At 32.5% G+C, this 25,364-nt stretch overlaps 1 protein-coding gene and 1 long non-coding RNA gene across 6 annotated transcripts; both read right to left on the reverse strand.

Moving 5' to 3' along the window:
- Positions 1-1,590: 1,590 nt before the first annotated feature.
- Positions 1,591-11,619, reverse strand: LOC140963542 (uncharacterized). The gene is made up of 2 exons (XR_012172703.1): positions 11,443-11,619; positions 1,591-2,256 (listed from the first exon to the last, which is right to left on the reverse strand). It is a non-coding gene; the product is annotated as an uncharacterized lncRNA (long non-coding RNA).
- A 1,030-nt stretch (positions 11,620-12,649) lies between these two features.
- On the reverse strand, positions 12,650-25,206 carry LOC140963548 (histone-lysine N-methyltransferase family member SUVH9-like). Of its 5 annotated transcripts, none has more exons than XM_073422948.1 (3): positions 23,029-25,206; positions 13,718-13,756; positions 12,650-13,028 (listed from the first exon to the last, which is right to left on the reverse strand). In XM_073422948.1, exon 1 carries the CDS (start codon positions 25,047-25,049, stop codon positions 23,091-23,093), a length of 1,959 nt encoding a protein of 652 aa, XP_073279049.1. In that variant the 5' UTR covers positions 25,050-25,206; the 3' UTR covers positions 12,650-13,028; positions 13,718-13,756; positions 23,029-23,090. The 5 variants fall into 5 exon arrangements, with proteins under 5 accessions (XP_073279049.1, XP_073279041.1, XP_073279032.1 ...); XM_073422940.1 differs by having other exon boundaries at positions 13,718-13,842; XM_073422931.1 differs by lacking the exon at positions 12,650-13,028 and having other exon boundaries at positions 13,177-13,756.
- Between the last annotated feature and the right edge of the window lie 158 nt (positions 25,207-25,364).

Below are 25,364 nucleotides of genomic sequence, written 5' to 3' on the forward strand. Positions count from 1 at the left end.
TATATCATAAATTTTCATAATTTAATATTTATTTTAAAAAAATTTTATTTTTAAAATAATTGTTTGTTTGATTTATTAAATATATTTTATTTTTCAACAATTAGAATTTCAAATTTAAATCATATATACGAGGGAGATTTTGTTATTATGTGTTTAAATTAAAATATTATTATTATTTTTTGAATTTTATTTTAAAAAAATTCAATATCTGGTTGATCGAATTGATTCAATTTCGAGAATAGTACTATTGCTCAACTCGACTCAACCCACCAAACCCACTCGAATTGACACCTTTACTAATAGTGACCTTTTTAATATATCTTGTATTATAATAATATATTATTACTGTTTACATATGCACACATTATATAAAACCATTATCAATCCTTGTATATGCAAAACTCATTAACACAGTAATTAGCTCGGACTCGAAAAATTCATCGTGTGACGACGAAAAATTTTCTACTGCCTATCTTATCACTCACCCCTAAGGTACCAAATTTGGGACGAAATTTCGTTTCAAGACCAAATTATAACACTCCTCCCCAACTCAAGGGGGGAAAAAATTTCTAAGGCAGAATTTTCAAGATGACTGAATGCATATACTAGTTAGAATTGTAAACGAATCGAACCGGTTCACGAACTTTTGAAGCTAGTTCGATTCTAAATTATCGAACCAGAGTTAAAATTATTTTTTTTGCTGGTTCGCGAGCCTTAATATTTTATTAATATAATTATATATTAAATATATTCATATTTCGAGCTTTTCGGACATTTCGAACTTTCATTCTCGCACCTTAATGTTCGAGTAATAGTTCGAATAGCTAACGAATAGACCACCACTCGAATCAAAAAAATTAAATTTGTACGAGTTTGGAATCTTGCTCGAACTCGAATATACTTCATTCAAGCTGAATTCAAGCCATAATTTTTTACTAATATTTGGCTTGAATCCGTTAGTTTCAACACCAAATTATATATAAGCAAAAAATAAAATCAAAGAAAGCAAAACTACAAAAGGCAACATATTATTGTTAATAGCAAATATGGACCCCCTGTGAGCTTCATGTCTATCAAGTTTATGATTAATACAACTATAAGAAATTAACTTGACTGAAAATCGAGCGTTGGTTTGAATAATTATAAAGCTCTAATAAACAACTACAGTTACAAGGACCTCGGAACATACCAATGGAATGAACGAAATCTTTCCAATAGATTTTCCTATCCAAATACAATGAGAAAAGCAAACAATTTTTCTCAACCCTTGAAAGTTATAATCGATACAATTCGTTTTCGTGGCAGATGAACAAATCTTTCTCAGACAATTCCACTCGCGCATCTAGATGCAACGAACTTCTAGTATCAGTAATGTCTATGTTCAAAAAAACATGTATACGCTAATATCGGCATGTAAATTTCAAATACCAACTGGCGGCATCCTACAGTAATAGAACTCGTTAAAAACATAGTAATTGAACAACATTGATACAGAATCACAAGTTTTATTGTCTCCGATGCAACACAAAGTGTGTGCATTTAGCACAGATTCCACATCCAAGACTCTTGAAATTTCGAGCTTTTTAAAAAAAAAAAATCAAACAGAATCCAAAGTCGATCAGAACTTCATAGGGTTGAATGTTACCCTCAGGTTAACTAAGAATAAGTGAAGGACCCCAAAAGACCTTCACTTATTCTGTCTCAAACCAAAATCCATTGTTTTCAGTCGCAAAAAATCAGCGTCCCCAACTTCAACTCACACTGGTGCATACTTTTTTCGTTTTTTGTGGTCTTTCGCACTAGTTAAAATTATATAGGAAGGATGGATATGAATACAAGATTTCAAGTTTTCCCATTCATTTAACTGATATTCTCTTTCATTTTTTTTTATGTTTTTTATAAATGTCTTTCTTTTCATGATTCTTTATCCTTTAATTCTTATCGAATTCAAAACATTTAAGTTAGAATCATCCGTTGACAAAAGCATTTATAATTTCTGTACAATTTCATGCAACATGGATTCTCATATAAGCATACACTGGCTAATAGTACATGAGTTCACACAGTTGTGGAAAATCTAAGCAAAAATCTATATATCTTTAGTCGCTATAGTGGCGCAGAGGTTACTTACTGTCATACGGAAAAAGAACTCCATCCAGAAGAAATGCCGCTGCAAAAGGTAACACCATCCACAAAAAGCAAGTGTAATACACAGCCCAAAACATGGGAGTTTCACAAAGATTATCTACTTTACATCTGTACCAGGAAATTAAATTAAGAATCAACACATATTCAAATCATAAAAAAATAGAATTATAAACCAGATATGTTCATTTTAAAAATTTGAACTGGCGCCATCCTTTATCCCCAGACCACATGAGAGTATAAATCGTCCAGAAATACTAATCATTGAGAATTGATGATCTAATACAGTACTCGCACACTTAAATTGTGTTTCCAAACAGGAGTCGTGCTAAGAACTCCAAGGACGTAGACACATTTAGAACCTTGTTAAATCCTGTAATATTTTATTTCACTGCTTTTCTGCAGCAATTGGATAGCCATTTTCCATTATATGACATCTCTAATATAGCATTTATATTACAACTAACCTATTACAGATGTGAGACAACCATAGTTATTTAGGGCGCAAGGTGCACTAAAGCACTAGGATACCCAGAGCCTGAGGCAAAAAGCGAAACGCAGGTTTTATCGAAGTAAAGCAGCATAAATTGTAAAATTAATATATATATATATATTAACTTATGCTATTATAAATAAAAAGCATTAATAGATAATGTAGTGTAAATCATAACCAGAAAAAAAAAAACTTTAATAATCTAAAATTCATTAGTAAGTCATCAATTCATAATATATTAAGCAAAAAAACTTCAAATATCTAGATCATCAAATACGTTTTCATCATCCCCATTATCATCATCTTCCAAAACAATGGTAAGTCGTGAATGTAGAAAAAATTAGAGTAAAAGTTTGCATATTGCTGTATCATCTAAATTGTCAAATTCCTCTTCATCATTCTCCTCAACTATGTCATAATAGGGGAAAGATTAAATTAAAAGTTTGCATATAGGACTTTTGAACTTTCTGATAAAAAAGTCTCACATAAATGAGTAACAATACGGTTTTTAAATCATTAAATAGTCATGGCTTCAAACATGGTTGGGCTGGGGTTAATTTTTATTTACCTCTAAAATATCAATCCACTTTTTTAAAACGCACGCTTCTGCGCCACTCGGATGCCTAACGTCTAGGAAGAAGCGCACGCTTTAAGCGCGCTTGTTTCAAGTGTTGCGCCTGGGTTCGCATGCTTTTACTAACTATGGACACAACTACTTTTAAGAGAGAAGAATTCCTTGTTGACTCATGGTCTAGTTATACATGAATGAGTTAGCATAATTGATACTTTAAACTTCTTTTTAAAAGAACCAAAAACAATACAATATCATAGTTTAAAGCAAGAAAATAATATTGATCAAAGGAAGTCAAGGATCATCATTTTCACACACCATAGCTGTAACGGGTGCAAAGCGCAAAGGGGTCCCGGAGCTTGAGGCACAAGGTGTAAGGCGAACCGTGTGTCTTATCGAAAAAAGGCGCACTACTTATTTTTTAGAAAAATACATTGATCTACTATACTATTTTATGTTGTGCAAAGCAAAAATTTATTAATAACACCATAAAAGAACCTTAATCATCCAAATCATATCTTCTTTCATAATAGCTAGGCCTCTGATATAATCTTTGTTTCTTAGGGCTTGGACCTTTGGGGCTTTGTTTGATCATAAGTAGACGATTTTTTCCTCGAAGAATAAGTCTCACTTTCTTCTCGTTTTGAAAATGCAACTTCTCTGTGAAATTAAAAAAAAAAATTCCTTTCCTCAAGTGCACTTAAGTGTGAGTGGATCTGAGCCTGGGTGCTTACCCAGACGCAGCAGGGTCGCCTGGTCATGCTTGGGGCCTTTTACAACTATAATACATGCCGTAGCTTTTCACATAAAGTGAAAATAAAATTGTCAAAATTATTACACATGTAATGTTATGTCCCCTGGTGACGGATCTTGTTATGAGGTGATTAAGAGGAATATCGCCAATTTCTTGGGCGTCTCTTTGTTTATTTGATTTCCTTCATAGGCAATCTTGGTGTGCGAGTTTGTGGGGCTCGTTTCGAAAAAACATCGCGATCTCGTAAGACTGATTTCTTTGAAGATTCAATTATGAAATTTTTATTTGGGAAAATTGTAATTTTATTCATATAAGTAGGCATGTTTTGGGCAGTTATATAACTTGTCAAAATTTGGTTTTCATACCGTCACTTGGTTTTTTTTCCGTCACATGAGCAATGTAGGAGACCATCAGTGTCAAACAAACAATATTCCGGTGGATTTAGTGGTTTCGAGCAAACAAAAAACAAACAAAAAAAGATTCAAGTTACTGGATGAAAATCAAACTTTGACAAGTTATATGACTAAAACCCAAAATATCCTAACTTATAGGACTAAGAACTTAGGATCCTCTATTTTTAAGACTAGCAGTCATTCCTATCTCTTGACTTAAATTTCCATGTGTGAATAGATGATACACCAATCAATGCCCTCGTTGGGCCTCGTTAATGGGCTGCTGTCCCTGAGCTTCTGCTGCATTTTTTCTCAGCTTCTATGCCCATGAGTCCGTGACATGTATTGATAATCTCAATCAATATTCAATATCTACCATATATTTTGTTTCATTCCTAGTATATATTTTGTTTCATTCCTAGTAGAAATGTGAAAGCAAAATCCTCTCTTTCCTTCTCCAAAATAGCATTCATTGATAAAAAAAAAAATTAATTAAAATTTGAAACTCATTTTACTTAATTCATCAAGATCAAATTAATTCAACTCAAGAAATTTCAAATGACTAACCATGCATGAAATCCTAGTAGTACCTACTTAATTCAATCAAACCTTTTTTGGAATATTGATTAGCACAATCCCTTGAACTAATTTCCTGTAATTATGATGAATTCTCATGTTTCAAGTAAAACCACCACAAAAATAAATAATTGGATGTGACTTGCGATTATTGTCAAATAAGCGGCCGACATACTAATCACTAGAAAATATTGTATCCTTTCGATCCCTTATTGGTGTTGGATGTGGAACCCCGTGCATTCACCATCCGGTAAATGTTTGATAGAGAGGTGATGCTTCTGCATTATGGCCTAGTGTAATTCGTGACTTTATTTCTGTAATGGACCTGGGACTTCTCCATATTAATAAACGTCCATAAAGACAATAAGGTTTAGGCACGGCAAAGCTAATCCCTAATGCTAAGGTGCACCTATACGAACAGTAGGCTGAAAAGCACGGATTGTATGATCATTGAATATTGATTTGTCGTTATTCTTACTCATTTAGCATTTCCGATTATTGTGATTATTTACTTCGTTTTATCACTGCTGCATTGTTAAATAACAAAGAATAGTCAACAAAAGGATGTCGCATAAATTGGTTCTAAAAAATACACCAACAAAATCGGAGGTAGAAAAGTGAAGGATGAGTAGAAATAAAACATGGTTCCATGGATGGAATTAGAAAGAAACATGGCCAAGTAGAGGAGCTGTGAATGTCATAGTAACCATGGCAAAGTCTTGTTTGAAGCACGAAGCTAAAAAGGACTAGCGTGCAGCGCCATATATAAAAGAACAAAAATATGAAGAAAAAGGGAAAGCACGATCCCATGTTATATCTCATGCCAAGGACGTGTATTGTACGTGAAATTTTAAGAGGAGAACCAAGAAACAGACAGGGAGTCGTGTGCAACTCCCTATTCGAGCCGTGTATCAAGCAAGAAGCTCCACACAGCCCCGTGTAGGCTAAATCCTGCACAATCACAAAAAATAAGGAAATTGTGGGGAAAAGGAGTTTTTACCCTCTTGGACTTGATTTTGAGGATCCTGAAAGGAAAACACTTGACTGCAAAATTTCAAGGAAAAATTATAAATAAGAGTTCGAATAATTTTGGGGGAGTTTTTTCAGTTATTTTTTACGGCTAGGATTTGATAGACGACAATTCAAGGGGGGATCACGCCATCTTGCTGTGATTTTCTTTTTCTACTTTTTGCAATTTATCATCATGAATTCAAACATTGATTTTATGCTTCATTTTGCTTTTATGTAATAGTTTCTATTAGACTAAGGTCATGATAGGATCAAGATAATATCATGTTTTGATATTTGGTTACTTTTCAATAAATTATCATTATTTCTTTTCAACTATTGTTGCTTATTCAAATAGCTTCTATTACACTGGCCACAACAATACTATGATTTTAATATTTGGTTATTTTTTAATAAATTATCATTATATCATTTCAATTCTTAATTGCTTGTTTAGTATTGTTTGTGAATATACTGATCAATGTTAAACCAAAAGGGGATTGGTTAAATATAGCTTCAAATACATCAATTAACATACATTTAAATTGACTAGAAATAGTTTCGTTTTCAGTATGCATTTTTGAATGAAAATTAAAATTCCATAATTCATAAAAAAAAATGTGTTTTTTATTTGACTAAATTTGTATAGAAACATTCAAGTAAACATAGGTTTGTTGATTTTAGAAATAGATAAATTTCAACGTACTCAAAGGCTTGATAATTAACCGAATAATAATGTGGTCAACAATGGAATCTTGTAACATTGTGTGTCTTGATCTTCTTATTTGAAATCTCGGTCTTTTTATTTGAAATTGAATTCTTACTTAATAATTAACGATAACTGAATTTGGTTGGCAATTTTCTTACTTTAGTTTAATTCACTTGGGTTACTAATTTCACCTGTTACAATTAATTAATTTCCTCAAGCTAAAGTATAGAGATTTATATCCCGTAATTAAAATGGTTTCTGCGGTAACGACTCAGACTCAAATGCGACTATGTTATAACTCGACCTAGTACGCTTACTAGTCCCAATCGAAAAGATCGGTCACTTTGAACCCAAGCACATAACCTTGAACCATGCGCTTATCCACCATGTGTGTTAGTATACTCTACTTTCTTCTCCTATGGAAAATATATTCCAAAAGGTGAATCAGGAGTTACTAGAGTTACTTCATGACAAGGAGGATATTTAGCATATTTGCCTAGGAAATTAAAACAAGTGTTCTCAAAAGCGCGAAGAAGCACAATTTAAGCACAAAGCGTGATAAAGCTTTGGTTCGATCAAAATGTGGATTAGGCATCCAACCTCACATTATTCATATAAAATTTTAAGTTTATTTTTTAAAAAGATTTTAAGTTAACTATTGTTATTTTTACGATAAAAGTTAACTTTAAAATTTTAAATATTAAATATTTGATGATATAAATTTTTAAACAAGAACTCTCTAGAGGCACCAAAATATCCTTTAACTGTTACTCTTGATAGTGAAAAGTATTCTAAGATTTATACATGTTTATATGTTCTTTATTCTATTAATTGACTTCATATAATTAAATTTATAATAAAAATTAAAAAGTTTTTTACGCTTAATTTCTTATTAAACTTGTTTGAACTTGTAAAGCTTAAAACTTGACCTTGACTCTTCGTCAGCTTCGCACTTTTTAGAACCTTGCTTAAATGAATACTGAAATAAATCTATGCATGTAGACATTGACAAGCCTTTTTTAAATCTAGTGTCTTTTTCGGTCATAATTTTTTATCCCGTATTTTTTGTTTTCCACAAACATTTAACTTACATTCTCCTTCATGGACTGCAAATAAATTTTCATTTCCTAAAATGACGTCTTTCTAAAACTACCTTATTACCTGAAAGTTATGACACCACGCCATCAATTGACAACCCTAATTTATAACAAAACAAAGTTACATGAATTCAAATATTTATCTTTTCTAGATTCCCTTTAAAACTATATATCAAATCAAAAGACAAACTCAATTAATAATGGAGATATTATAATTAATTATATTTACTTCGCTTCAAAGAAAAAAAAATTACCAATAAATGTTTTTTACATTGAAAATATAGTAATGGCATTATTATATTTTTAGTGATGACTTCAAACAATACTTGCATAGATTATGTTTAATAAAACAATTTCAAGAATACCTGGCCCCTTTCTAAATTTGTATTAATTGGTGAAACATAAATAAATGAGATTCAAAACGCATTTTGGTAATCTTGAGATATGTTAGTGTAAATTCAACACACGCAGGTAAGCAAGCACGTGACACGGGGCTGTGTCCTTTACATGGAACAATCTTAGAAAATCGAATAAAATCAGGAAATGGAATTTTCTAATGGGCTCGAGAGTTTGGAGATTTTTGGACAAAATCTTAAAGTTAGGACTCTTTAAATACAAGCCTTCGAAAATATTTAAGAGGATTTTTTATGATTGATTTTTATAGCCAGGGTTTGAAAGAAGAAGAACTCGATTTCAAAAAGGGAATCACGATGATCACGCTCAGACCCGTACCTGATATGTGTCGAGTGAGTCTATCTTCTTTCACGAAATAAAAAGTATTCAAGCGTGATATCGAAAGAAAAGAAAAATATGGTACGCTTAATGAAAATCCTTCCTTTAAACACAAACATTTGTTATTTAATAAAAAAAATTCCTAATAATGATTAAACTTTTTGTCAAGACATATTAGTTTTTGATAAATTATGTTTTTAAACTCAGAAATAATTCGTATGTATATCAATATATTTCAAGAAAGTAGGTTGATTTGCGACAAATAAATCAAATATAACAAATTTTTACTTCCATTGGGTTTTCATAAGTGACATTACACATTGTGTTGGTGTATTGCACGCATTGTGTTACACGCATACATGAGATTAACAATAACAATTTTGCACGCATTGTGTTTGCATATTTCCTACGGCCTACTGTCAAAAACTATTTTGTAGAGTGTGATTAAATTAAGTTTTGTAATACTTCATTTCGCATAATACATGATACTAACAATAACAATTTATAATTAATGAAATTAGTTTTATATTATTTTTAAGTTTGTTGCAAGTGTAGCGATTTTAGTCATATTTGTACATATACTTTTTGAATTGAATGAGAAATCATTTGAAGTATATTTTAAACAATTCATTCCTTTACGATGATTCATTGATTTTCATTAACATTTGTTAGGTATATTCGGTAAACTATGCAACTAAAGCATTATTTGTTTTTATAATTGAGTACAAAAGTCACAAGTTCAGTGTTTTTAAAACTCTAGCTCTTTAATCAAAAGAAAAAGAACATGAACACACTTTATTGTGTTGGGACCCAACTTAAGTTTGACTCGGGCCCTAAAAATCTTAGGTATGGCACTGATCACGCTGATATTTTTTCTTATTCCTTCTAGAATTTATTTTTGTGAATTCCAACATTGGTTTTATGCTTTAATTTGATTTTATTGAATGAATTTCTGTAGACAAAGATCACGATATGACTGAGATAATTCATTTTATATTTGGTTAGTTTTCAATATATTATTCTTTCTAGCTTTCAATTATTGATTAATGAGGGTTTAATATTGATTATGAATAGCCTAATTACCTATTTACTTGTTCATTGATTAATCATGAATCGGAAGAAGAATGATTAAATATAGCAATAAAGATGTCAATCAACACATAATAAAATCGACTAGGAATACAATTCGATTCTATGTGCTGTTTTATGTGAAACTGAAATTTCACAAAGATTTAACGCATTTTCTAGAATAGATTTAACGCATTTAAATCTAATAAAATTCAATTAGGAATAATTGGACGGTTACATTTAAATTGGTTTACTAACTCGAGAAATTGATAATAAATAAATTAAGGATTTCACCGTGATTGTGCAAAAAGTTGATAATTATTTGGATTTCAACATGTGCCGACTTAGTAGAGTTCGATACCGTTGTTATTCTTAATTCTTATTTAATCATTCATTAATGCTAGATTTAATTGGCATTTATCCTAGTTAATTAATTTAGATTAATATTTTATTCCCCGCACTTAATTTTTAAGTTCATCTTAAATTAAGTAACTAAAATTTAGTTAATTAAATATTAGTGTATGAGGGATCAACTTGGACACATCCGACCACATTTTAACTTGACATATTGCACTTGCTAGTTTCCCAACCGAAAAGATCAATCAGGCGTATTGAAGTGCAAATCAAACAACTGAACCATACAACTATATATTCAATTTTGGAGGCATTCGGGGTTCATATAAAACCCTCATAGTTAACATCAGACCATCAAAAAACACTAAAAACCAAGAAATATAAATAATGCATAAGTCACCAAAAATTAATGCGTAAAATATCAGTTCATGCAGAAATTGTTGCATCACTGCTCTGACAGGCAGCCCTCTATTAATATAGGTCTCTTTTCCTCTTAATGACCATTTCATTGTGGACATCTTTATTCCACTTCCAAGAGTCCTGTCTTGGTAGACCAAGCCATTTTATCCCTTTAACTTGCTAAAGATTGAATTATCTTCAACATCTACACACATCCTATGATTACACTCTCTTCCTCTTGTCCAACTCTATAGAACTCATATCGGAGGCTACTATCTTAAGACTTAAGTGAGGTGATAAAGTTCACTGTAGATAACTTACATTCCAAAAAAAAAGAACGCAGCTTGACCTACCACTCATCTATTACTGTGTAGCACAATTCGTACCCTGGTTTCTAACCTGTCTCACTTCCTACCAACTCCATTTTCCTTCTTGCAAACATACCACAGTAGTTCTTATTTAGGTCTAACATTTGCGAGCTCCATCAACTTTCCAACTAAAGAACCAAATTTTCAGCATTTCAAGCAGTCTCATCACCTTATACTAACAGAGTATAGGCCAGGATTCTTGCCTCATTTTACTATGCCAATACAAAACATAGACCAACTTCATCGCTACTAATCCAACCTTTATCTAGCCTTCAAATTGACAATATAAAGAAAACTCACTGCAAGTAAAGTTTAGTATCTAAGAACTGTTTCAATGTCATCTCTTCAAATTTTTAACCATGTTATATTAAGTTTTTTAACTTTTCACCTATTAGCAAAGTCTATTAGTACTGTATATCCCAAAAAATCTACAAAAATCTACAAAAATTAAGCCACAAAATGAATTTCATAAAAGGTTGAGGGGCCAACCAACCGTCTCAACTAAACATGGCTCTACTTCAAGGAAAAAATACTATGCTAAATCATTTCCATCTGCACCTTGGCAAATTGCATAGTAAAACACCAATATGTCTCAAGAGTAGTTAGAAAAATAATAATAGATAGAAGTCCAATCTTAGTTACCTTAATAGTCAGCATGTGAATGCCAACAAGTCATATATAGATCTAAGAAATCAAAACATTTAAACTCATTGGAGTCAAAAGTAATACGGACTAATCTTATAAAAAAATTAAAAAAAAAAAAAAATTAGGTTTACCTTAGTACATTGTGTTGAATGCCGTCCGTCATCTTCAAAATTGAACCAGCTCAGAGAGATAACTAGATACAAATTGCAAGCTTCCCCATATATTCATCAGCAACCCCATAATCAAGGCTAAGCTCTCTCATAGGTGGGATATTTTCCAGAGCAAACAGCATGAGGTGAGGAAATGACACATNAAAATTTTATTTTTAAAATAATTGTTTGTTTGATTTATTAAATATATTTTATTTTTCAACAATTAGAATTTCAAATTTAAATCATATATACGAGGGAGATTTTGTTATTATGTGTTTAAATTAAAATATTATTATTATTTTTTGAATTTTATTTTAAAAAAATTCAATATCTGGTTGATCGAATTGATTCAATTTCGAGAATAGTACTATTGCTCAACTCGACTCAACCCACCAAACCCACTCGAATTGACACCTTTACTAATAGTGACCTTTTTAATATATCTTGTATTATAATAATATATTATTACTGTTTACATATGCACACATTATATAAAACCATTATCAATCCTTGTATATGCAAAACTCATTAACACAGTAATTAGCTCGGACTCGAAAAATTCATCGTGTGACGACGAAAAATTTTCTACTGCCTATCTTATCACTCACCCCTAAGGTACCAAATTTGGGACGAAATTTCGTTTCAAGACCAAATTATAACACTCCTCCCCAACTCAAGGGGGGAAAAAATTTCTAAGGCAGAATTTTCAAGATGACTGAATGCATATACTAGTTAGAATTGTAAACGAATCGAACCGGTTCACGAACTTTTGAAGCTAGTTCGATTCTAAATTATCGAACCAGAGTTAAAATTATTTTTTTTGCTGGTTCGCGAGCCTTAATATTTTATTAATATAATTATATATTAAATATATTCATATTTCGAGCTTTTCGGACATTTCGAACTTTCATTCTCGCACCTTAATGTTCGAGTAATAGTTCGAATAGCTAACGAATAGACCACCACTCGAATCAAAAAAATTAAATTTGTACGAGTTTGGAATCTTGCTCGAACTCGAATATACTTCATTCAAGCTGAATTCAAGCCATAATTTTTTACTAATATTTGGCTTGAATCCGTTAGTTTCAACACCAAATTATATATAAGCAAAAAATAAAATCAAAGAAAGCAAAACTACAAAAGGCAACATATTATTGTTAATAGCAAATATGGACCCCCTGTGAGCTTCATGTCTATCAAGTTTATGATTAATACAACTATAAGAAATTAACTTGACTGAAAATCGAGCGTTGGTTTGAATAATTATAAAGCTCTAATAAACAACTACAGTTACAAGGACCTCGGAACATACCAATGGAATGAACGAAATCTTTCCAATAGATTTTCCTATCCAAATACAATGAGAAAAGCAAACAATTTTTCTCAACCCTTGAAAGTTATAATCGATACAATTCGTTTTCGTGGCAGATGAACAAATCTTTCTCAGACAATTCCACTCGCGCATCTAGATGCAACGAACTTCTAGTATCAGTAATGTCTATGTTCAAAAAAACATGTATACGCTAATATCGGCATGTAAATTTCAAATACCAACTGGCGGCATCCTACAGTAATAGAACTCGTTAAAAACATAGTAATTGAACAACATTGATACAGAATCACAAGTTTTATTGTCTCCGATGCAACACAAAGTGTGTGCATTTAGCACAGATTCCACATCCAAGACTCTTGAAATTTCGAGCTTTTTAAAAAAAAAAAATCAAACAGAATCCAAAGTCGATCAGAACTTCATAGGGTTGAATGTTACCCTCAGGTTAACTAAGAATAAGTGAAGGACCCCAAAAGACCTTCACTTATTCTGTCTCAAACCAAAATCCATTGTTTTCAGTCGCAAAAAATCAGCGTCCCCAACTTCAACTCACACTGGTGCATACTTTTTTCGTTTTTTGTGGTCTTTCGCACTAGTTAAAATTATATAGGAAGGATGGATATGAATACAAGATTTCAAGTTTTCCCATTCATTTAACTGATATTCTCTTTCATTTTTTTTTATGTTTTTTATAAATGTCTTTCTTTTCATGATTCTTTATCCTTTAATTCTTATCGAATTCAAAACATTTAAGTTAGAATCATCCGTTGACAAAAGCATTTATAATTTCTGTACAATTTCATGCAACATGGATTCTCATATAAGCATACACTGGCTAATAGTACATGAGTTCACACAGTTGTGGAAAATCTAAGCAAAAATCTATATATCTTTAGTCGCTATAGTGGCGCAGAGGTTACTTACTGTCATACGGAAAAAGAACTCCATCCAGAAGAAATGCCGCTGCAAAAGGTAACACCATCCACAAAAAGCAAGTGTAATACACAGCCCAAAACATGGGAGTTTCACAAAGATTATCTACTTTACATCTGTACCAGGAAATTAAATTAAGAATCAACACATATTCAAATCATAAAAAAATAGAATTATAAACCAGATATGTTCATTTTAAAAATTTGAACTGGCGCCATCCTTTATCCCCAGACCACATGAGAGTATAAATCGTCCAGAAATACTAATCATTGAGAATTGATGATCTAATACAGTACTCGCACACTTAAATTGTGTTTCCAAACAGGAGTCGTGCTAAGAACTCCAAGGACGTAGACACATTTAGAACCTTGTTAAATCCTGTAATATTTTATTTCACTGCTTTTCTGCAGCAATTGGATAGCCATTTTCCATTATATGACATCTCTAATATAGCATTTATATTACAACTAACCTATTACAGATGTGAGACAACCATAGTTATTTAGGGCGCAAGGTGCACTAAAGCACTAGGATACCCAGAGCCTGAGGCAAAAAGCGAAACGCAGGTTTTATCGAAGTAAAGCAGCATAAATTGTAAAATTAATATATATATATATATTAACTTATGCTATTATAAATAAAAAGCATTAATAGATAATGTAGTGTAAATCATAACCAGAAAAAAAAAAACTTTAATAATCTAAAATTCATTAGTAAGTCATCAATTCATAATATATTAAGCAAAAAAACTTCAAATATCTAGATCATCAAATACGTTTTCATCATCCCCATTATCATCATCTTCCAAAACAATGGTAAGTCGTGAATGTAGAAAAAATTAGAGTAAAAGTTTGCATATTGCTGTATCATCTAAATTGTCAAATTCCTCTTCATCATTCTCCTCAACTATGTCATAATAGGGGAAAGATTAAATTAAAAGTTTGCATATAGGACTTTTGAACTTTCTGATAAAAAAGTCTCACATAAATGAGTAACAATACGGTTTTTAAATCATTAAATAGTCATGGCTTCAAACATGGTTGGGCTGGGGTTAATTTTTATTTACCTCTAAAATATCAATCCACTTTTTTAAAACGCACGCTTCTGCGCCACTCGGATGCCTAACGTCTAGGAAGAAGCGCACGCTTTAAGCGCGCTTGTTTCAAGTGTTGCGCCTGGGTTCGCATGCTTTTACTAACTATGGACACAACTACTTTTAAGAGAGAAGAATTCCTTGTTGACTCATGGTCTAGTTATACATGAATGAGTTAGCATAATTGATACTTTAAACTTCTTTTTAAAAGAACCAAAAACAATACAATATCATAGTTTAAAGCAAGAAAATAATATTGATCAAAGGAAGTCAAGGATCATCATTTTCACACACCATAGCTGTAACGGGTGCAAAGCGCAAAGGGGTCCCGGAGCTTGAGGCACAAGGTGTAAGGCGAACCGTGTGTCTTATCGAAAAAAGGCGCACTACTTATTTTTTAGAAAAATACATTGATCTACTATACTATTTTATGTTGTGCAAAGCAAAAATTTATTAATAACACCATAAAAGAACCTTAATCATCCAAATCATATCTTCTTTCATAATAGCTAGGCCTCTGATATAATCTTTGTTTCTTAGGGCTTGGACCTTTGGGGCTTTGTTTGATCATAAGTAGACGATTTTTTCCTCGAAGAATAAGTCTCACTTTCTTCTCGTTTTGAAAATGCAACTTCTCTGTGAAATTAAAAAAAAAAATTCCTTTCCTCAAGTGCACTTAAGTGTGAGTGGATCTGAGCCTGGGTGCTTACCCAGACGCAGCAGGGTCGCCTGGTCATGCTTGGGGCCTTTTACAACTATAATACATGCCGTAGCTTTTCACATAAAGTGAAAATAAAATTGTCAAAATTATTACACATGTAATGTTATGTCCCCTGGTGACGGATCTTGTTATGAGGTGATTAAGAGGAATATCGCCAATTTCTTGGGCGTCTCTTTGTTTATTTGATTTCCTTCATAGGCAATCTTGGTGTGCGAGTTTGTGGGGCTCGTTTCGAAAAAACATCGCGATCTCGTAAGACTGATTTCTTTGAAGATTCAATTATGAAATTTTTATTTGGGAAAATTGTAATTTTATTCATATAAGTAGGCATGTTTTGGGCAGTTATATAACTTGTCAAAATTTGGTTTTCATACCGTCACTTGGTTTTTTTTCCGTCACATGAGCAATGTAGGAGACCATCAGTGTCAAACAAACAATATTCCGGTGGATTTAGTGGTTTCGAGCAAACAAAAAACAAACAAAAAAAGATTCAAGTTACTGGATGAAAATCAAACTTTGACAAGTTATATGACTAAAACCCAAAATATCCTAACTTATAGGACTAAGAACTTAGGATCCTCTATTTTTAAGACTAGCAGTCATTCCTATCTCTTGACTTAAATTTCCATGTGTGAATAGATGATACACCAATCAATGCCCTCGTTGGGCCTCGTTAATGGGCTGCTGTCCCTGAGCTTCTGCTGCATTTTTTCTCAGCTTCTATGCCCATGAGTCCGTGACATGTATTGATAATCTCAATCAATATTCAATATCTACCATATATTTTGTTTCATTCCTAGTATATATTTTGTTTCATTCCTAGTAGAAATGTGAAAGCAAAATCCTCTCTTTCCTTCTCCAAAATAGCATTCATTGATAAAAAAAAAAATTAATTAAAATTTGAAACTCATTTTACTTAATTCATCAAGATCAAATTAATTCAACTCAAGAAATTTCAAATGACTAACCATGCATGAAATCCTAGTAGTACCTACTTAATTCAATCAAACCTTTTTTGGAATATTGATTAGCACAATCCCTTGAACTAATTTCCTGTAATTATGATGAATTCTCATGTTTCAAGTAAAACCACCACAAAAATAAATAATTGGATGTGACTTGCGATTATTGTCAAATAAGCGGCCGACATACTAATCACTAGAAAATATTGTATCCTTTCGATCCCTTATTGGTGTTGGATGTGGAACCCCGTGCATTCACCATCCGGTAAATGTTTGATAGAGAGGTGATGCTTCTGCATTATGGCCTAGTGTAATTCGTGACTTTATTTCTGTAATGGACCTGGGACTTCTCCATATTAATAAACGTCCATAAAGACAATAAGGTTTAGGCACGGCAAAGCTAATCCCTAATGCTAAGGTGCACCTATACGAACAGTAGGCTGAAAAGCACGGATTGTATGATCATTGAATATTGATTTGTCGTTATTCTTACTCATTTAGCATTTCCGATTATTGTGATTATTTACTTCGTTTTATCACTGCTGCATTGTTAAATAACAAAGAATAGTCAACAAAAGGATGTCGCATAAATTGGTTCTAAAAAATACACCAACAAAATCGGAGGTAGAAAAGTGAAGGATGAGTAGAAATAAAACATGGTTCCATGGATGGAATTAGAAAGAAACATGGCCAAGTAGAGGAGCTGTGAATGTCATAGTAACCATGGCAAAGTCTTGTTTGAAGCACGAAGCTAAAAAGGACTAGCGTGCAGCGCCATATATAAAAGAACAAAAATATGAAGAAAAAGGGAAAGCACGATCCCATGTTATATCTCATGCCAAGGACGTGTATTGTACGTGAAATTTTAAGAGGAGAACCAAGAAACAGACAGGGAGTCGTGTGCAACTCCCTATTCGAGCCGTGTATCAAGCAAGAAGCTCCACACAGCCCCGTGTAGGCTAAATCCTGCACAATCACAAAAAATAAGGAAATTGTGGGGAAAAGGAGTTTTTACCCTCTTGGACTTGATTTTGAGGATCCTGAAAGGAAAACACTTGACTGCAAAATTTCAAGGAAAAATTATAAATAAGAGTTCGAATAATTTTGGGGGAGTTTTTTCAGTTATTTTTTACGGCTAGGATTTGATAGACGACAATTCAAGGGGGGATCACGCCATCTTGCTGTGATTTTCTTTTTCTACTTTTTGCAATTTATCATCATGAATTCAAACATTGATTTTATGCTTCATTTTGCTTTTATGTAATAGTTTCTATTAGACTAAGGTCATGATAGGATCAAGATAATATCATGTTTTGATATTTGGTTACTTTTCAATAAATTATCATTATTTCTTTTCAACTATTGTTGCTTATTCAAATAGCTTCTATTACACTGGCCACAACAATACTATGATTTTAATATTTGGTTATTTTTTAATAAATTATCATTATATCATTTCAATTCTTAATTGCTTGTTTAGTATTGTTTGTGAATATACTGATCAATGTTAAACCAAAAGGGGATTGGTTAAATATAGCTTCAAATACATCAATTAACATACATTTAAATTGACTAGAAATAGTTTCGTTTTCAGTATGCATTTTTGAATGAAAATTAAAATTCCATAATTCATAAAAAAAAATGTGTTTTTTATTTGACTAAATTTGTATAGAAACATTCAAGTAAACATAGGTTTGTTGATTTTAGAAATAGATAAATTTCAACGTACTCAAAGGCTTGATAATTAACCGAATAATAATGTGGTCAACAATGGAATCTTGTAACATTGTGTGTCTTGATCTTCTTATTTGAAATCTCGGTCTTTTTATTTGAAATTGAATTCTTACTTAATAATTAACGATAACTGAATTTGGTTGGCAATTTTCTTACTTTAGTTTAATTCACTTGGGTTACTAATTTCACCTGTTACAATTAATTAATTTCCTCAAGCTAAAGTATAGAGATTTATATCCCGTAATTAAAATGGTTTCTGCGGTAACGACTCAGACTCAAATGCGACTATGTTATAACTCGACCTAGTACGCTTACTAGTCCCAATCGAAAAGATCGGTCACTTTGAACCCAAGCACATAACCTTGAACCATGCGCTTATCCACCATGTGTGTTAGTATACTCTACTTTCTTCTCCTATGGAAAATATATTCCAAAAGGTGAATCAGGAGTTACTAGAGTTACTTCATGACAAGGAGGATATTTAGCATATTTGCCTAGGAAATTAAAACAAGTGTTCTCAAAAGCGCGAAGAAGCACAATTTAAGCACAAAGCGTGATAAAGCTTTGGTTCGATCAAAATGTGGATTAGGCATCCAACCTCACATTATTCATATAAAATTTTAAGTTTATTTTTTAAAAAGATTTTAAGTTAACTATTGTTATTTTTACGATAAAAGTTAACTTTAAAATTTTAAATATTAAATATTTGATGATATAAATTTTTAAACAAGAACTCTCTAGAGGCACCAAAATATCCTTTAACTGTTACTCTTGATAGTGAAAAGTATTCTAAGATTTATACATGTTTATATGTTCTTTATTCTATTAATTGACTTCATATAATTAAATTTATAATAAAAATTAAAAAGTTTTTTACGCTTAATTTCTTATTAAACTTGTTTGAACTTGTAAAGCTTAAAACTTGACCTTGACTCTTCGTCAGCTTCGCACTTTTTAGAACCTTGCTTAAATGAATACTGAAATAAATCTATGCATGTAGACATTGACAAGCCTTTTTTAAATCTAGTGTCTTTTTCGGTCATAATTTTTTATCCCGTATTTTTTGTTTTCCACAAACATTTAACTTACATTCTCCTTCATGGACTGCAAATAAATTTTCATTTCCTAAAATGACGTCTTTCTAAAACTACCTTATTACCTGAAAGTTATGACACCACGCCATCAATTGACAACCCTAATTTATAACAAAACAAAGTTACATGAATTCAAATATTTATCTTTTCTAGATTCCCTTTAAAACTATATATCAAATCAAAAGACAAACTCAATTAATAATGGAGATATTATAATTAATTATATTTACTTCGCTTCAAAGAAAAAAAAATTACCAATAAATGTTTTTTACATTGAAAATATAGTAATGGCATTATTATATTTTTAGTGATGACTTCAAACAATACTTGCATAGATTATGTTTAATAAAACAATTTCAAGAATACCTGGCCCCTTTCTAAATTTGTATTAATTGGTGAAACATAAATAAATGAGATTCAAAACGCATTTTGGTAATCTTGAGATATGTTAGTGTAAATTCAACACACGCAGGTAAGCAAGCACGTGACACGGGGCTGTGTCCTTTACATGGAACAATCTTAGAAAATCGAATAAAATCAGGAAATGGAATTTTCTAATGGGCTCGAGAGTTTGGAGATTTTTGGACAAAATCTTAAAGTTAGGACTCTTTAAATACAAGCCTTCGAAAATATTTAAGAGGATTTTTTATGATTGATTTTTATAGCCAGGGTTTGAAAGAAGAAGAACTCGATTTCAAAAAGGGAATCACGATGATCACGCTCAGACCCGTACCTGATATGTGTCGAGTGAGTCTATCTTCTTTCACGAAATAAAAAGTATTCAAGCGTGATATCGAAAGAAAAGAAAAATATGGTACGCTTAATGAAAATCCTTCCTTTAAACACAAACATTTGTTATTTAATAAAAAAAATTCCTAATAATGATTAAACTTTTTGTCAAGACATATTAGTTTTTGATAAATTATGTTTTTAAACTCAGAAATAATTCGTATGTATATCAATATATTTCAAGAAAGTAGGTTGATTTGCGACAAATAAATCAAATATAACAAATTTTTACTTCCATTGGGTTTTCATAAGTGACATTACACATTGTGTTGGTGTATTGCACGCATTGTGTTACACGCATACATGAGATTAACAATAACAATTTTGCACGCATTGTGTTTGCATATTTCCTACGGCCTACTGTCAAAAACTATTTTGTAGAGTGTGATTAAATTAAGTTTTGTAATACTTCATTTCGCATAATACATGATACTAACAATAACAATTTATAATTAATGAAATTAGTTTTATATTATTTTTAAGTTTGTTGCAAGTGTAGCGATTTTAGTCATATTTGTACATATACTTTTTGAATTGAATGAGAAATCATTTGAAGTATATTTTAAACAATTCATTCCTTTACGATGATTCATTGATTTTCATTAACATTTGTTAGGTATATTCGGTAAACTATGCAACTAAAGCATTATTTGTTTTTATAATTGAGTACAAAAGTCACAAGTTCAGTGTTTTTAAAACTCTAGCTCTTTAATCAAAAGAAAAAGAACATGAACACACTTTATTGTGTTGGGACCCAACTTAAGTTTGACTCGGGCCCTAAAAATCTTAGGTATGGCACTGATCACGCTGATATTTTTTCTTATTCCTTCTAGAATTTATTTTTGTGAATTCCAACATTGGTTTTATGCTTTAATTTGATTTTATTGAATGAATTTCTGTAGACAAAGATCACGATATGACTGAGATAATTCATTTTATATTTGGTTAGTTTTCAATATATTATTCTTTCTAGCTTTCAATTATTGATTAATGAGGGTTTAATATTGATTATGAATAGCCTAATTACCTATTTACTTGTTCATTGATTAATCATGAATCGGAAGAAGAATGATTAAATATAGCAATAAAGATGTCAATCAACACATAATAAAATCGACTAGGAATACAATTCGATTCTATGTGCTGTTTTATGTGAAACTGAAATTTCACAAAGATTTAACGCATTTTCTAGAATAGATTTAACGCATTTAAATCTAATAAAATTCAATTAGGAATAATTGGACGGTTACATTTAAATTGGTTTACTAACTCGAGAAATTGATAATAAATAAATTAAGGATTTCACCGTGATTGTGCAAAAAGTTGATAATTATTTGGATTTCAACATGTGCCGACTTAGTAGAGTTCGATACCGTTGTTATTCTTAATTCTTATTTAATCATTCATTAATGCTAGATTTAATTGGCATTTATCCTAGTTAATTAATTTAGATTAATATTTTATTCCCCGCACTTAATTTTTAAGTTCATCTTAAATTAAGTAACTAAAATTTAGTTAATTAAATATTAGTGTATGAGGGATCAACTTGGACACATCCGACCACATTTTAACTTGACATATTGCACTTGCTAGTTTCCCAACCGAAAAGATCAATCAGGCGTATTGAAGTGCAAATCAAACAACTGAACCATACAACTATATATTCAATTTTGGAGGCATTCGGGGTTCATATAAAACCCTCATAGTTAACATCAGACCATCAAAAAACACTAAAAACCAAGAAATATAAATAATGCATAAGTCACCAAAAATTAATGCGTAAAATATCAGTTCATGCAGAAATTGTTGCATCACTGCTCTGACAGGCAGCCCTCTATTAATATAGGTCTCTTTTCCTCTTAATGACCATTTCATTGTGGACATCTTTATTCCACTTCCAAGAGTCCTGTCTTGGTAGACCAAGCCATTTTATCCCTTTAACTTGCTAAAGATTGAATTATCTTCAACATCTACACACATCCTATGATTACACTCTCTTCCTCTTGTCCAACTCTATAGAACTCATATCGGAGGCTACTATCTTAAGACTTAAGTGAGGTGATAAAGTTCACTGTAGATAACTTACATTCCAAAAAAAAAGAACGCAGCTTGACCTACCACTCATCTATTACTGTGTAGCACAATTCGTACCCTGGTTTCTAACCTGTCTCACTTCCTACCAACTCCATTTTCCTTCTTGCAAACATACCACAGTAGTTCTTATTTAGGTCTAACATTTGCGAGCTCCATCAACTTTCCAATTAAAGAACCAAATTTTCAGCATTTCAAGCAGTCTCATCACCTTATACTAACAGAGTATAGGCCAGGATTCTTGCCTCATTTTACTATGCCAATACAAAACATAGACCAACTTCATCGCTACTAATCCAACCTTTATCTAGCCTTCAAATTGACAATATAAAGAAAACTCACTGCAAGTAAAGTTTAGTATCTAAGAACTGTTTCAATGTCATCTCTTCAAATTTTTAACCATGTTATATTAAGTTTTTTAACTTTTCACCTATTAGCAAAGTCTATTAGTACTGTATATCCCAAAAAATCTACAAAAATCTACAAAAATTAAGCCACAAAATGAATTTCATAAAAGGTTGAGGGGCCAACCAACCGTCTCAACTAAACATGGCTCTACTTCAAGGAAAAAATACTATGCTAAATCATTTCCATCTGCACCTTGGCAAATTGCATAGTAAAACACCAATATGTCTCAAGAGTAGTTAGAAAAATAATAATAGATAGAAGTCCAATCTTAGTTACCTTAATAGTCAGCATGTGAATGCCAACAAGTCATATATAGATCTAAGAAATCAAAACATTTAAACTCATTGGAGTCAAAAGTAATACGGACTAATCTTATAAAAAAATTAAAAAAAAAAAAAAATTAGGTTTACCTTAGTACATTGTGTTGAATGCCGTCCGTCATCTTCAAAATTGAACCAGCTCAGAGAGATAACTAGATACAAATTGCAAGCTTCCCCATATATTCATCAGCAACCCCATAATCAAGGCTAAGCTCTCTCATAGGTGGGATATTTTCCAGAGCAAACAGCATGAGGTGAGGAAATGACACATTATTGTGATCATACAACACAAGTTGCACCATAACATTCGGACATGAACTGTGGCTCATATAGCATGCTAAGTTCCTCATTCTTGATACATCCATGGCAAAATCCAAAGGAGGAACTGTTGGATATTCTGGACGAACATAGTCGGAAAATACTTGTGATAAATCACCCCATTCAGTCCATCTGTCAGCATAGCGACTCGGATGAATTAAGCTATCACCGTTCATAGTGAAAAGCTGAACTTGCTCACGAGTGAGAACAACTCCAGCATACTCACAAATAAAGGAGCCAGCTTGGATCACGTCCAACGATCTAACAGCCCAACCAGTCTCCCTCGACCTAAAAACTTCAAATCGATTCTTAAGACCCTTCTGGCTCACACGATTCTGGCAACTGGGGGGACAGCCACAATTTGGACCACACTCAAAAATCAATGGTTTTCCCCTCACTAGAACCCCATGCATATCATATGCAAACTCGCCTCCATTTTTCATTGCACAAAAGCAATCATTCAAACATGCCCCAACGCATTTACATCCAGTCTTACTTCCACAATTATATACATATGAAGGGAAAATTGTTGTGGTAATATATTCAAAATGTAGAGGGTCACGGTGCCCATCAATATCATTAAAGAAAAACACCGGAAAATTCTCCTTGTTCTTCGACAAATCCAGTGTCAAATAACCCTTAGGCCGCACATCCAATGGCTTATTCCTCAAACTATATGCAAACTTCATCACATTACTTCCCATTTCCACCTGGTTCTCAATCCTAACTAGCTTGAACTTAAAAACACCAAACCCTGACTTCCCCACCTCGAACCAAGTCTCAACAATTCTATACAAACCATCATAAACATAAACTTTACCATTAACACCACCCCCGTACTTCAACCCGCGGATAACCCTTACCTCAATTCCATAGTTCATGCTCCTCTCCAGTGCTAAATTTCCACATTCTAATTTTTGATGCATAACCTGCTTCCCATTCTTGTCCTGTCCACCATGGCCCGTGTATATTACAACATCCCCAGAATCTTCATCATCCTCGTAACCTCCCGAAACAACAACACTAGTTGCAATAGGCTCCCCATTCGAGCAATAGCTAGCTGGCACATAATCAATCCCAGCCTGTGGCTTCCCGTGCAATCCCACAACACACAATTCCATCCTAAAATAAAATACATCCCCAATCATCACTCCAGGTATATCACCCACTATCCGTTTATCGCGATTCAGCCACAATCTTCGCTCTCGCATCAATGCCGCAGCTTTCAAGTCCGCCCTCGTCCGCCTATGCAGAACGAGCCCATTATCAGCATTCTTATGCTTTTCATCTTCAACCACAGCAAACACCCGCAACGAATCGTACAGCATCCGGGTTTTTCGAATTAAGCTGCGATAGTACCGCTGATCTTCGGGTTTCATATCAGTGATTCGAACGAGTTCAGCAGAGCGCTGATCATTCTTACGGGTCGCACGAACCATATCGTTCAAGAGGTGGGGTTCTGGTTCGGAAACTGGGACCAACGCCAGCGCATCTGGGTCGGATTCGGGTAGGATTGAACCGTCTCCGTTTTCGCCTGGGCGTTGTGCGAAGGCAGAACGGAACAGCTCAGAAATGCGAGAAAATTCAGATAACACATCGGAGGTGGCGGAAGGAGACTGGGGAGGTGGAGTGGAAAGGGGTGGAGGAGGAAGAGGAGGAGGAGGAGGAGGAGCTGGCGGTAATGGTTCATCCACAGGTTCAAGCTTTGGTTCAATTTTGGTCACAATTTCAGCAGCTGGAGGATCTGGACAGAGGTTCAAATCTTGAAATTGAACCACAGAATTCGAACCCATTTCAAATTTTCTTCAGGGTTTGTGCAAATTTCTCCCAAGAGTAGCAAAGAATGAAGACCTGAGAGATTGTGAAATAGTGTGTTGTATGTAGCGAAGAGTGCGTTTTTGGGCTGCGGAAGTTTTAGGCAAACATTTGAAACGCTTCCGAGGATGTGTAAGAGAAAACACAGCGATTAATTATTCAGACAATTATTACATGGTAAAAATTTAATTAAACAATAGTTAATTAATAATTTATTTTATATAATTAATTCCTCAAAAAAATTATTTAATTAATATTTTGTTTTATAATAATTCCAGTGGCAGGCACGATAT

Source organism: Primulina huaijiensis, chromosome 2 (genome assembly GCF_012295235.1).
Source record: "Primulina huaijiensis isolate GDHJ02 chromosome 2, ASM1229523v2, whole genome shotgun sequence".
NCBI classification, from domain to species: Eukaryota; Viridiplantae; Streptophyta; class Magnoliopsida; order Lamiales; family Gesneriaceae; genus Primulina; species Primulina huaijiensis.